Here is a 15,775-nt window from a genome sequence, read left to right as displayed (position 1 = left end):
CTGAGACTGAGTGTGGCCCAGATGCCTAGCCTGGAACTACAGGTTCATATGACCATGACCAGGTTCCTTTATTTCTTTCAAAATAATAATTATAGTATTAATAATGATAATTGCTGAGTTAAGGTATAATAAATCCTCAGGGTTAGTCAGCACAGGACACACCCAACAGGACCCAGAGGAGAAATTTAGGTGACTGGTCCTCCTCTTCATTGTGGCACTCAATAATAAGACAAAGATTAACCACAAAGTAGGAAAATAAGATACACAAAACTGACAGTTGTGACTATTAAGACCGAAAGGCCAAATATTAGCCCAAAAGCTGAAAATGACAAAATGAAAAAGCAAAATTCAATGTGAAAGATCTAATCCATTAGAAGCAAGAAAAAATGACAGTGAAATAGCAGATTTTAAAAGTCATTTTGTAAGAACCGGCGTCGCAGGGAGGAAGACCCCAAGGACTCAGCTCGTAGTGAGGAGTAAAAAGTTTATTTCCATGCGCATGGGGTCCCCCAGGCAAACAAGTGCGGAGGGCCCCGAGGGGGAATTGTGTAGGGTTTTTAAGGGCGCAAACGGGAGGCAAGCGAGTTTACAGAAGCAGATTGCATTGGTTAATTTTGAGCAGCATAGGATTTGGCAGAAATTGATTGGAGGGGTTTGGGGTTGAGTAACCATGGAGACTGGGGGTCCTAGCCCAGTCACTATGTGCCCAGAACAGAACAGTTACTTGTCTTACTTATCTCGTTGAGACAGAACAACCTTGCAGGTGCATTTTTTCTTCTTTTTTTTTTTTTGCTCGGTTTTGATAGCTCTGGGGAGTTAGGCATTCCTTTCTGCTCTGCTCTGATAACTCTGGGGAGTTAGGGAGTTAACCCTTTTATTCCCCGCTCTGGGGAGTTAGGGAGTTAACCCTTTCATTCCCCGCTCTGGGGAGTTAGGGAGTGAAACATTCTTTGCTGCTTTTTATAACTCGGGGAGGGGGTTATAGCAGGGGGGTCAACTCTCACAATTTACCAGAAACCTCTGAAAAGATAGCACCTAAAATAAAGAAACAAGTTCATGAGACTACAGAGGAAATCAAAATATAAATAACTTTTTATATAAAGATAGAAATAACAACCTTAGTAATTGAGATGTTCAGCATAGCTAGAGAAGAAATAGAAAATAAAATTGATTGAAACCTTAAATGAACAATATAGAAATAAGCAGAATCCATGAAACAAACTCAAGGAGATATTAAAAAAAAAACAAAAAAAAACCCCAAATTCTATTGAAACCTGGCAGAACCATTTAAACAAAGCCGAGGATAGAATTTTGGACCCTGAGGACATGACGCCAGATAGCGATCATGAAAGGATAGAACTATGGAAAACAACAAAGCAGCATGAAAAAACTATCCAGCAGATTCAAGATGATGCCAAGAGAAATAATATAAGACTCATAGGCATCAATGAAGAGGCAGGAGTCAACGCAAATGAGACTGCAAACTATTCACAGAATAGCAGAAAATTTCCCACACATAGAGAAAAATGTCTGATACACAAATAAGAGAGGCATGTGGAATGCCAAGCAGTCACAATCAATGTAAGATTACTTTAAGGCATACAATATTAAGTTCCCCAACATACAGCATAAAACTGAATATTAAAAGGTATTAGAGAAAAGAAACATCTCACCTATCAAGGAAAGACCAGGAGGATCATGGGAGATTTTTCAGTGCAAATCGTCAAGTTAAGACAATCTTGGAGTGAAGCATTTCAAGCCATAAAAGAAAGCAACTTTCATGTCAGAGTGATGTACCCAGAAAAACTGTCTTTCAAGTTTAATGGAAAACAAGATGCTTCCATTACTAAGAACAACTGAAGAAATTCATTTCCACTAAAGCAACCCTAGAAACAGTATTGAAATGTATACTACATAGAGATAAAAATGATCACAGTCTCCAGAACAAAAGTAAAAAGAAACCACCAGGCAGGGCAAGAAATTAAACATGGGGAAAAATCAGAAAACAGACAACAGGAACATAATAAGACAAAATTAAGCCAGGACATATCAGTTAATTCCATAAATGTAAATGATCTCAATTCATCTATCAAAAGAAAAAGATTGATAGCATTGATCAAGAAATAGGATACCACAATGTGGTGTATACAAGAAACACATATGACTCAAAAGAAAAAATCACAGCTTAAAGGCCAAAGGCTGGAAAACAGTATCCCATGCAACAGGAACCCAGAAAAAAGCAGGGGTAGCTCTTCTTTTTGCAGACAACTTTAACTTGAAAACTAAAATTGTTGAAAGAGATAAAGAATGTCACTATATACTTGTTAATGGAAAACTTCAAGAGGAAAAACTAACAATTATAAATATATATGCACCACATACAGGAGCACTCAACTATGTAAGACAAATACAAATGGACATGAAAAACCACATACAAAAGAACACAATTGTAATAGGGGACCTTAACATCACACTGTCACAGACAGAACTAGCCAAAAATTCAGCAAAGAAATAACAGAAATGAATCATACCCATGAGCAGTTGGACTTAGTGTATGTTTACAGAGTGTTCCACCTAATCACACCATAATATTCATTCTTCTCAGCTCCACGTGAGATATTCTCCAATATAGACGATATATTAACCCATAAACATTCTCAGGTAAATGAAAAGGGAGTGAAATTATCCTGTGCAAAATATCTTACCATATCACACTGAAATTTGAAATTAATTGTAAGACAAATTGCAAAACATACATGAATATATGTAAATTAAACAACAACATTTTGAACAACCAGGGGGTTACAGGGGAAATTAAACAAGAAATAAAACAATACATTCATTCAATGAAAATGCAGAAATAATATGTTGTAACCTGTCAGGTGCAAAGAAAGAAGTCATAATAGGGAAATATATAGCAACAAATAGTCACATCAAGAAAACAGAATGAGCACAGATAATCAACCTGATGCTACATCTCAAGCTTCTAGAAAAGGAAGAGCAAGTCAAACCTAAATTTCCTAGAAGAGAGGAAATTGTAAAGACCAGAAAAGAAATTAATGCAATGGAAACTAAAAAGATACAAAGAATTAACAAATCAAAGATCTGTTTTTGAGAGAATAAACAAAATCAATAAACCTCTAACCAACCTTATTAAGAAAAAGAAAGTTAAAACTCAAATTCATGCAATAAAGACTTAAAAATGGAGATTAGTACAGATCCCATGGAAATTCAAAAGATTATGAACACCTACCTTGAAAACCTCTACTCATATAGAGTGGAAAACACAGAGGAAATGGACAGATTTCTAGAAACATATGAACTACCAAAGCTCAATCAAGAAGCTATAACAAATTTGAATAACTCAATATCAACTACCAAAATTGAAAATGTGACTAAAAACTTATCAACAAAGAAAATCCAGGTCCTGATTCATTTACAATTCTATAATAAATTTAGAAAAGATTTGACACCTATAATTCTTAAAATCCTCAATGAAATCCCAAGAGATGCCATCCTACCTAACTCATTGCTGGAGGCAAGTGATACCAAAACCAGAGAAAGACCAAACCAAAAAGGAGAACTATAGGCCAATCTAATGAACATTGATGCAAAGATTTTCAACACAATATTGATAAATAGAATACAAAAAATCATCAAGAAGATTATACATCTAGACCATGTGGGATTTATTCCAGGAATGTGGGCATGTGTACACATACGCAAATCAATAAGCTAGTACACCACATCAAAAGAGCCAAAAATAAAAATCACATGATTATCTCAATAGGCATTGAAAAAGCTTTTGATAAAGCCTAACACCTGTTCATGATAAAAACCCTACAGAAACTCAGAATAGATGGTGTCTACCTAAATTTCATGAAGGCCATTTATGACAAACCAACATCCAACATCATACTAAATGAAAGCCTTCACTCTAGAATCAGGAACAAGATAAGGATGTACACTATCATCATTCCCATTTAATATAGTTCTGTAAATAGTAACCAGAACAATCAGACAAGAGAAAGAAATAAAAGAATAAAGATAAGAAAAGAAGAGGCTAAATTATTATTATGTGCAGATGACATAGTACTTTACAGAGAAGACACAAAAAATTCTATTAAAATACAACTAGAGGTAACAAATAAATTCATCAGTGTAGCTGGATGTAAAGTCAGCACTCAAAATTCAATAGCATTTCTGTACACAAACAAAAACTCAGAGAGGGAAATTATTGAAATATCAACTTCCACAATAGTATCTAAAAAATGAAATATTAGTAATTGACCTAACCAAGAGTGTAAAAGATCTATATGCTGAAAATTATACTACTGTAAAAAAAAGGAGATTGAAGAGGATACAAGAAAATGGAAGGCTATCTCTCATTCTTGGGCAGGGAGAACCAACATAGTGTAAATAGCCATACTCCCAAAATGGTCATACAGATTTAATGGAATCTGAATCAAAATACCATTAACATACCTCATGTGCTATGTTTATCCTTGGTTTTGACTGACAGCTTTGTTTTGCCATATTTGACTTTATTCTCTCCCCCCCCAAAAGTAATAAGAACTAAGGAGTAATAAAATCCAAAATGTGTAAATTTTGTTGTAAAAAAGAGAGGGAGGAAAAAAAAAAGAGCTCTAACGGATATAACAGCAAGTGTGTTTAGGGGTGTTAAATAGCTGACTATATTAATGTTTTTGGATCATTGAACACAGCTGTTTGCAGTCTCTCTGTTTGAATGTCTACTTTGTATTCTTTGATACTGTGATGTGAGCAACTATTTCCAAGATGATAATATGTAATCTATTAATAGGTGATTTCTTACTGTTATTTTTTTTGTAGTTTTGTATTATGTGTAACCTTACACCACTTTGTTTTGTTTTGTGTTTTTCTCTTTTTCCTCTTAAATAAAAAAAAAGATCTACAGAAAATATGTCTAAAATTCATTTTGAAACAGAAGAGATGTAGAATAGCAAAAGCAATTCTGGTCAATAAATGCAAAGCAGGGGGATCTCAATTCCTGACCTGAAACTATACTACAAAGCTACAATGATAAAATCAACATGGTACTGGCAAAGAAATAGAGCTGAGGATCAATGGAACAGATTAGAAGATGCAAACACTAGGACAAAGATACTAAGCCACCTTGTATTTGACAAAGGGGCCAAACACATTTACTAGAAAAAAAACCTGTTTAACAAATGGTGTTGGAGATACTAGCTCTTTACATGGTGAAGCCTAAAACTATACTGAGTCTAGTTTAAACTAAACTAAACTAAACTAAACTAAACTAAACTAACCTCAACTGAAATTCACACACTAAATTAAAGTGAAAATGGATCAAGGACCTAAATATTAAAACAGAAATACTAAATTCTGTTGGAAGACAAGGTAGGTAAAAATCTTAGAGACATAGCAGTAGTCAGAAAATTCATGGACAAAACACAAGCTGCATTGGAAACACTTCAAAGAATCAACAACTGGGATCTCATATTACTAAAAAGTTTTTGCACTTCAAACAATTCACGAACAAAGTGAAAGGAAAACGCAACCAATGGGGAAGAATTTTAGCACACAATCCCTCCGACAAAGGACTTATATCCAGAACATATAAAGTATTGAAAAATGCCAAGCCCCGCAAATTCGAAGATCCTCTCCAAAACTTGACATCTGACCTGAAAACACTTTTCTCTGATGAAGATTTACAAATGGAAAATAAATAAATACATGATAAAATGCTCACCATCACTGATCATTTGAGAAAGTTAAAACAACACTGAGGTATCATCTCACCCCAGATAAATGGTTGTCATCAAGAAATCTACTGATGAAAATGATGCAGAGGCTGTGAGGAAAAAGGAACACTTCACCACTGTTGGTGAGAATGTAGACTGGCACAGCAACTGTGAAAATCAGCATGGAGAATCCCCAATAAACTAGGACTGGAATTTCCATTCAATCTAGCTATTCTCCTACTGGATATATCCCAGAAAAATTAAAAAGCTCATGTCACAATAATATATGTACACCCATGTTTACATCAGCACAATTCATAATCTCTAAATCTTCTAAACATCCAAAATGCACATCAACTGCAGAGTGGATGAAAAAATATGGTATTTTTATAAAACAATTACTCAACTATAAAAAAGGATGATCTTGAACCCTTTGTAGATAAATGGAGGCAAATTGAGACTATCCTCATCAGTGAAATAAACAAGACTCACTGTCTGTGTAGTGAAAAAATAATAATAACTGAATGAGTAACAGGATTCAAAATGTATAATAGGTATTGTAAGAATCAAGGGGATGGTAAGTGTTATAAAGTGTGTAACTGTATATATAAGTGTTTAAGATAGAGGACCATACCACTAAATTTTTATTGGATTATTTAACAGAATGCTTTGTACTGTCAATGTTTGAGTGCCTATCCAATTTTTTTTATTTAAGGAGAAAAGAAAAAAAAACAGTGAAAGGGTACAAGTTATACAGATTTACAGAAGAAAAAAATGAACAGTAGGAAATCATTAGTTAATGGATTACATATTGCCATCTTAGAAATAATTGTTCAAGTCACAAAATTAAAGCTTGTAGAGTGGACATTCCAACAATGATACTGCAAACAGTTCTGTTCAATGATTCAATAAAACTCTGTGATATCATTTTCTATCTTATACACTTAAATATACATGCAGTTATATAGTTTAGAGCACTTTCTTTTCCTCTCTTTTGTACAATGACTATTACACATTTTGGGTTTCATTGCTCCCACGGTTCTTATTGCTTTTTTGGAAGAGAGTAAAACCAAATGAGACATAACAGAACAGAATCGGTCAAGTCAAAAGAGTGGACATAATAGATAATATAAAAACATAATACAAGGTGATCAACAATGGTTACCATAATGCCTCCCGCTATCTCTAATAGAATTGCCTATATCATTAGTTATAATACAATTGAACAAAACAGTAAAGAACAAAACCGACAAAACCAAAACATTGGAGACATTGTAGGTCTTCAAAAGTAGATAAAAGTCAACGAGAATGGGCGTTATAATGAATCTCATTATCTTCACAGCTGATGCCTAAACTTTCGAACCTGATACTATCCAGCAAAACAGAATAGGGGAACATCAGTCAAAAACAAGATGGTGAGAGTAATACAGGGCTTCAAATCGAGATAATAGAAAGTCAAAGTGGGTTACTATATTATATCCTGCTATTTTTTCCCTTTAATTAAATGGATAAAAATAAAAAAGTAAATAATGGAGTGGAGATTGAGAAAAAAGAGGGCATAACAGCGAAACAGCACAGATCAAAACATAACCATTTAAGCAGAATAGTGTTTCACCACCAGATACTTCCAACCCAAAAGTAGTTACCGTATTGACTCTTTCCTTGAAGTCCTTGAGTACAACTTCGTATACTGTAGCATTAAATATATCAAAACAATGTAAAACCATTTAAGAGAATGACAGCATTACAGAGTTATTTAGAATCGACTAACAGAAAATGAACAATGGTTTCTGTATAATCTCCTTGTCTTTAAAAGGTTTTTGCTTATACTATCATACATAATAAAATCCAATAAGATACAACCTGTTTAGACCATTGGAGACAGAAGAACAAAAGCTAGATGAGACTTCAAAACAAGATGATACTAAATCAGTATTACCTATTAAGATGTCATTTTCTCCAAAATAGCTGTTCCTATCATCCAATCTTCTCTGTCTCATTTCTGTTGTGCTCTTTTTCTGTCAGTAGCTGTCAGTTTGTCTTCTTCATTTTGTTCTCTGCTCCATTCGTTGTGGCCTCCCCGCCACTATTTCTGGGTTCTTTGTATTTTTCTTTTTTTAGAATATCCTGCAATACTTTCTGTAGGGTTGAATTGGTGGTTGCAAATTCCCCCAGTTCCTTTTTATCTTGGAAGCACCTTGTTTTTCCATCAATTTCCAGGGACAGTTGTGCAGGATATCTCAATCTTGGCTGGAGATTATTATCTTTCAAAGCTTAAATTATTTCCCCCCATGCTCTTCATGATTTGATGGTTTGTGCAGAGAAATCTGCTGTAATTCTGATGGGTGTTCCCTTGTAAGTGGTCTGTTTCTTGTCTCTTACAGCTTTTAATATTCTGTTCTTGTATTGAATTTCTGGAATTTTTATTATTATATGCCTGGGTGTTTCTCTGTTAGGGTTGTAGGTAGCTGGGGTCCTGTATGCCTCATACATCTGAGTATCTTTACCTTTTGCTAAATTAGGAAAATTCTCCTGGATTATTTCTGTGAGTAGCTTTTGAAGTTCACTTGTTTGTGTCCCTACTTCTTCTTTTATGTTCTTAATCCTTAAGTTATGGCTCCTCTTATCATCTTCTTGTCTTTGTATTATTGCTGTTTGTTTCTTTGTTATTTTTAAGAAGTTTTTCATTTCATTCTCCCATATTACAAGTCTGCCCTCCAGTTCAGATAGTCTGTCCTTAGTTTCTTTCAAGCTGTTATGCCAGTCTTGGATAGATTTCTTATTTTCTTGATAGTCCCTTTGAACCTGCTTCACGTACTCTATGCTTTCTCTGTTTTCTCCTTCAAACAATTCTCCCCTCTTTTTCTGTTCTTCCATTCCACCATCTGTTTTTTCCTGGGTGGTGCTTAGCATTTCTCTAACTATTCTGCATACTTCTAGCTTCAGGTCGTTGATAACTTCATTCCTGAATTGGTCTATGAGGCTCTCTATGTGGTGCTTAATGTCTATTGGTGCGGTGTCCACTATGGCCTGTTTCTCAGAATTGGGGGCCGAGGAGCCTTTCTTGTTGCTTCCCTTCCCCATATTCTCCGTTCCTTATATATATGCAAGTTTACATAGGAGGCCCAGCTTCCCTGCCTGTCAGCCACAGCCTGATCAAATTGCGCTGGCTAGGTGTTCCCGCCCACTGCTGCGCACCAGGGAGTTACGGACTAGGCAGCCTACGCGGGAGTCAGTCGCCCCTCCGGGCCACCATCAGGCTCTGGGATCTGGGTTAGGCCAGCCTACTGAGTCCGCCTGCAGTGTCACGCAGGCCAGGCACTTTTCACCAATCCCATCCAAGAGGGGAATGTGTGGCTAGAGTCGCCACCGCACCCTGCTCTTACAGGACTGCCCGAGCCCAGAAAGTCCTCCGCTGGAGTCAAACTGTGGTAGAGTGTCAGTTTCTCTCACTCATCTCGCCACAAGTCAGTGTATGCCTCTTTGTCCGTCCTGTTTTCAACTCCGTTCGCAAACTCCCATTTCCAGAGCTTCTGCGCGTCTCTCCTTGCCGAGCCGCTGTGGAGTCAGCCAGCCGCCGAGCGGCGGGAAACCCAAATCGCAGTTTCCAATGGCGCAGGGTCCAGCCTCCACACTGAGTCTTTTCTGTTCCTATTTTAGCGCCAGGACTGCATTCCAAGTTGGTTTCTCTCAGCCCAGTTCGTTCCTGAGTCAGCAGAGCATATCTCTACCAGCTCATGTCTCCTTAGTCCGCATCATTCCTGACTTCTGAGCCGAGCCTTTCAGAGAGCCTCCGGTAGTTGCTGTTATCTGTCCGCCATGTTCTCCTGGAAGTTTGCCTATCCAATTTTTATGATCTTATTTTGTAACTTGAACAATTATTTCTATAATGACAGTATGTACTGTATCAACTAGCGGTTTCTTAGTATTAATATTTTTTGAATTCTATATTACTCTACCTTTTTGTATTTTGCTTCATCTTTCTTTCTTTAAAAAAATAAACACTAAAATAACAAATCTGACATTCACACTAGAGATAAAAGAGACAAGAGCAGAAAATAAAATATGATTTACATAACTTAACAAAGAATAGATATTGAAAATAAGTATAATTAAAAATACAGAAATTAATTCAGGGATAACAACTTGAAAAACATTAATTCATCTGTATTAGCACTGTGGTTTGTAATTTTAGGCAGTACAATTTGTTATGCTAGGTGAAAAGATTATACTAAAAATGAGGTTGTATTTTAAGGTAAAAAATATTTTCATTGAAAATTTTGGAATGAATAATGGAGGTAGTGTTTAAATCTGAAATGTTAAAATGTATGGTAGAGACTAAATGTGGTTGGTATATTTTGAATGTCTGTTTCCCCTAAACTTTCTTCTGTTCATCAGATCTGTCAAAGATTTATTCTTTTATCTTATGAGAATAACATAGCACTTAGAAACAAAGATGCAGCCCCACACTGGAGGCCAAGGTGGAGAAGACCTCCATGGCTTCATTGAAGATGTCAGGCAGGTTTCTGGCCAGGAAAGCAGGACTAGGGAGCACAGGTATGCCAGGACACAATACAAGGCAGTGAGTGAGCCCTCGATACACACAATGACGATGTGTTCATATTCAGAGTGGGCATCTGTGTCACTATAGGGTAGATTTATCCCTACCCAGGTGCCTCAGAGAGTGAGTTGGATCAGATAGCAAATGGGGTTAATATAGTTTGGTTCTCCTGATACCAACAACTGCCTCCCTTCTGCCTGGAGCAGTGATTTTAAAGGCTAGAACCACAGGAATGGTCTTGGCCAAGACAGAGGAAATAGCCACACTGAACACAAGTCCGAATGTCATTTGTTAGAGGATGCTGGTGGCTGTGTTGAGACGGCCAATGAAGAGCAAGGAACAGAGGAAGCACAAGAGGAGGGAGATAAGCAGAGCATAGCTGAGAGTCCTGTCATTGGTCTTGACTATGGCAATGTCTTGGTACTCCACAAAGATTGCCATAATCACGGCTGTGAGTACAGAGAAACACAGAGCTATGTGAGTCAGAGTCAACTCTAGGGCATCCTCAAAGGATAGGAAACCCACAATCTTGGGGAGATAGCAATCTCTGTTTCTGTTTGGATACTCATGCTTTGGGCATTGTGTGCATTGCTCTGCATCTGGGGAAAAAGCAAATATTCAGTATTTCTTTTTCAGGAAGTTTTCATTTTTACTAAATTGATGAAACTCACTACTCTTTCAATGTCATTATGTATACATACTGCTTAACATGCAGTATTGTGGTGTAACAGATTGCATTTCTGCTTGCTTGGCTCAGACATAATTCATCTATCTAAATGTCATGTCAAAGGCATTCAAGTGGCATGTCCACCAGATTTAACAGAATGGGATTGGAGGCCAGGTCATCCTGGGACTCAGTGATGTCACTAGGATTGTGAGCTCCTCTCCATCTTTCTCTTGACTTTCCTCAGTCTTCCTCAGGAATAGCTTTGTAGTGGCACAAAGTTTACTCAAGGCAATCTGTTTCAAAGGTTTCCCTCATTTCCCCCCAAATGGAGAATTGTGTAGTACTGATAAAAGCTGAATGTGTCCTCACAATATAACTTTTGTGTATTGATTCTTGTGAGTAATGTCTCTTAAACACTCAAATTTAAATACTGTTACATATATACTCTACAACCTAAGTTTATAATTATCTATAGCTTTTCTTATTTTCTTTTTTGTCGGTCTACATTTGTATTTATCAATAACGTTTTATCAATTTTTTCACCTAAATATTGAAAAAAATGAAAATATTTTCATTTTGAATGCAATTGTTTTACAGGTTTATAACACTTTTGGTAGTAATTTGTATTTTAATCCTGTTACAGAAGAACAGTGTATTTTTAAATATCTCCAATTTAAAAAGTCTATAATCTTCAAAATGTAAAACTGGAAGTCAATTTTGCACTATATACATCATTTGACATAACAGAGTCTTTACACTATAGAAGAATACATAATAATGTATCACAATTCATTTAACTCAGATTCAATATAATGCAAAAATTCTATAACCATTTTTTTATTTTACCAATTCTTGTGAGTATGCAGTTCCTAAAATGAATGTTTTCATTACGTATTGCAAAAATATATGAAAATAGCAAAAATTTTGTACTTGAAATTTGTTATGAAAAAGTATTGTAATTAAAACATCAAAGAATCCACAGGAACCTTTGAGAATTACATGTTTTTTTTTTTGATTTTTTTTTATTTAAGAGGAAAAAGAGAAAAACACAAAACAAACCAAAGCGGTGTAAGGGTACACGTAATACAGAACTACAAAAAAAAAAAAAACAAAACAAACAAACAAAAAAACCCCAACAGTCTCCCTGTTTGAATGTCCACCTTGTATTCTTTGATACTGTGATTTGAGGAACTATTTTCAAGAATTACATGTTTTGTTTCACAGGTTAGCTTAGTCCAGGTTCACTGTTCCATTTTATCCATGCCCTTCAAATAAAATGACTTTGGTTTTGTAATATTAAGGTCAATGAATGTAAACTAGCAGACAATTCAATAGTTTAGAGGCTCCTCCAAAAGTCTAAACTACAAATATTTTTAATTTAGTAATCTCACTACTGAGTGTATATAGAGAGAATACAAATGATTTTAAGGACATATTTGCTCTGTCATTTCCTTTGCAGAATTACTCAAGCAGCCAATACATGAAATGAAACAGAGCATCTACTCACAAGTGAGTGCAAAACAAAGTGTATATATTTTTAATAAAACACTACAGTCTCTTTAGAAGAGACCAATTCTCTCATGTTCAGCAACATGGATAAAAGTAGTGTATATTGGATGAAATAAGGGAGGCATAGAAAGAAAAACACTATAGATCTCTGTAACGCCAAGGTTAAAAAGCCAAAGACAGAGAGAGTAAACTGGGAAACAAAAGTATTTGGAAAGATTTTGGAGAAAGGAAACAGCTTTATTCAGACAGAAGGAATAATTTAGCAGTTTTATTATACATCATTCTTCATATAGACGACAACAAACGTTGCATTTTGTTTCTTTTCACCACAAACTGATATAAGATTTGTATGCTTTGATATAACAATTTCACAACATACACAAATCACAAAATATCCAGTTGAACTGTATAAATAACTTCAACTTCTACTTCTCAACAATAAACTATAAATAAACAGTCAGGAAAATCTATCAGAAAAGTTTATAAGAAGAGAATTGAAACACAAGAATAAGAAAGCAGTCAAGGATACAGCTCAGTGGCTCAGTGATTACCTGGAAAGGGCAAGGTTGGGAGTTTGACTTCTGTTAGCAATACAAATAAATAAATTAATTAATAAATTAAGAAAACAGGACCTAATTTCTGGATGACAAGTAAAGTTATTCTTAGTTACAGCTCAGTAAACAATTTAATAGTGTTAGAATTCAAAGTGGGCAGAGTGTAAACTATCAGGCTCAGAGATAATCACTGAAACTCTGTCATGTGTCAGGGCAGCTGGTTTTCTGTGTCAAGCAGCTTATTTTGCTATGAATCCTGAGGTCCATTTCTTCCAGGAGTGCAATGCAGGCAGGAAGACAGAGACTAAACTAAATCACTTAAGGTGGATCTAGGGGCTGCACAACTGGTCATCAGTGCTAAATTTCAGTTGTGTACTTTCTTCTTAAGATGTCATATAGAATTTGGCCACTAGATGTTTTCCCAATATCAAAACCCTCTATCAAAGTATGCCACATTCCTCAGAACAGGCTCTTACAGGCTGCATACACAAAAATATTCACGCACTATCTCAGGATGCGGTGTGGAAATCTTGGTGGACCAAGACGAGATAATAAAGCCCAAGAAGGATTCATAAACATATTTTTAAGTGTTATTTCACCAAACTGTGGGGTGGCAGGTGCAGAGCCCAAGGCCTGGGAGATCCCCAGAGATCCTTCAGCAGGTGACATGAAGCACTGAAAAGAGAGAGCCAGCAATGATCTGATCATAACATGATCTAGGGTGATATGTGGCCTCCGTGGCTATGTTGCTGATCCATCACTTTCTGTTTAGCTGTGCTGCTGTCTAGTAAGCTGGTTTGGCAAATGTTACACTTTGTAAAGTCATCTAATGATTTTGGGACTCCTCAGTGCCTTTGATTCTCATTGCTGAAGGCTGGTTCCACAGACAGGATCCAGCTCCATTTATTTAAGTGAGACATAAAAAAAAAACTTTTTCTCTACTTTGGGGGAGCTGAACATGTTCTTTATTTTCCTCTTTCTCCTCTTGAAAACTTTACATGCATCATGGAGGGAAGTTTCATGGTGCTTAACATACCTGCGTCCGAGTGTCCACAGAGATGGAGACTTGGTGCTTGGTGGGTTTTTCCCCCTCTACCACACGAACCAGGATCCAGATGTATCCCGCCTGTCCTTTCTATTCACACCAAAAACTTATATAAGAGCCAGTAGGTAAGTTCCACACTGTGTGTGTGTGTGTATTAAATATGGTTATGACTCTGTGTGATTGGATGTGCTTGCATTTGTGTAATGCTTGGATTGGTATGCCTTGAGAACTATTTTTTAAATATAAAGACATGGCTGGAAGACATACTGATGATTTCTGAGATTATCTTGCTTCTTGATCTTTTGACCATGTTTCAATTTTCTTCTTCTCTCCTCTCCATGAAACATAGATTATAGAATTCCTCATTTTTATGCACAAAGCATCACATGCAAGCTCATTATCAAGCATTATAAAGTACTTCAAATAAATGAAGTACCTGCTGCTTCATCATCCCCTTCTGAGACATCTCATGGAGTGGTAGCCTTAGGCATCTGACAAACCAAGCCCTGGTCTGACATTAATAATGAACCCAAGTGACTCACTTTATGTGTCCACTTTGGACAGGGAAATTTTAAAAGTATGTCTCATAGTGAAGCCCACCACAGCTGAGATCCATAGCCAAAGCTGAACGTGTCCTACAAAATGTCCATAATTGAATCTTATCAGACTTGATGGTCTTTCTTCTTATCTTAGATTAATTAGAAGAAAATGAAACCATCATTTAGGCGGGCTTATTGCTCTACTCCAGGAATCTCTTTGTTAACTCTTCCTGAAAGAAAAGCAGAAATTTATTAATTGGAGGCTTAGTCTACCGTATGGTATATGAGTGTAATAACTAAATTGCTGAATTAATTTAGGGATTCAATGGCAGGTTAGCATGTTCTCTGTACATGACTTGCTGGTGTAAATGTTGTGTACCTTAAAAGTGTTGCACATATCAGTATGTTCATGTCATAAGAGAGTCAAGCTGTATGCAGTTTGGTTCCATGGCTGTCTCTATCCTTAGCCATTTCTCCCAACATCCTTTAATAATTATCATTTCAGTCATAAGTATGCACTTGATATAAACGATACTGGTCTACCAACTTGTGGAGTAAAATTCTAGTTCTCTGCCATTGTAAGGACAATTGGCTACCATTTACCTCTCTATTGTTAACTTTGAATTTATCTCCCTTTTGTCTATTTCTATATCTTTACCAAAAACATAAAATGGACTATTTTCTGTCCACTACTTCATTCATGTAAAATCTAAAGTTAGATAACTTCACTGATTCTTCTCATGTTCCGCAGTTAGGAATGTAGGAATTGATGATAGAGAAGAGAAAATCTTAATCACAGATAACCTTCAGGAAACCTGTGTGCCCACGAGTTCATGGGGCCAGATTAAGGCTACTACCCAATTTTACAAAAACAGACGCCCCATTTTGCTCTCCACATTGTGATATCCACTCAGAGATATTCTGAATACTCTTTTTTTTCCAAAAAGCCAATCAAATTTATCATAGTTATAAAACAGTCAAAATGTCTATTTCCATACTTGTGAAAGACCTAATATAAGCACAGACTCTCAACTTTATTCTGTAAATGGTGTTGTAGTCAGAGGGATTATAGCTCAAACATAATTTCCTGTGATTAATGAACATTTCTGTTATATTTTGCAGTTCTATTATGTGTTACTTTACCTAAGTATGCCAA

At 36.0% G+C, this 15,775-nt stretch overlaps 1 protein-coding gene across 1 annotated transcript in view; it reads left to right on the top strand.

Annotated features, from left to right (window-relative positions):
- Positions 1–10,200: 10,200 nt before the first annotated feature.
- The window catches only part of LOC100732831 (vomeronasal type-2 receptor 116-like), a 39,341-nt gene continuing 33,766 nt past the window's right edge, over positions 10,201–15,775 (top strand). The window contains exon 1 of the mRNA XM_063229122.1: positions 10,201–10,301. Within this exon, the coding sequence (XP_063085192.1) occupies positions 10,201–10,301 (101 nt within the window). The remainder of the gene's footprint in view (positions 10,302–15,775) is intronic.

This window comes from Cavia porcellus, unplaced genomic scaffold (assembly GCF_034190915.1).
Source record: "Cavia porcellus strain 051 isolate PalLab524CR breed Dunkin Hartley unplaced genomic scaffold, mCavPor4.1 scaffold_17, whole genome shotgun sequence".
NCBI classification, from domain to species: domain Eukaryota; kingdom Metazoa; phylum Chordata; class Mammalia; order Rodentia; family Caviidae; genus Cavia; species Cavia porcellus.
The sequence above is the reverse complement of the archived record's forward strand: the minus strand, read 5'-3'. Positions and strand labels throughout refer to the sequence as shown.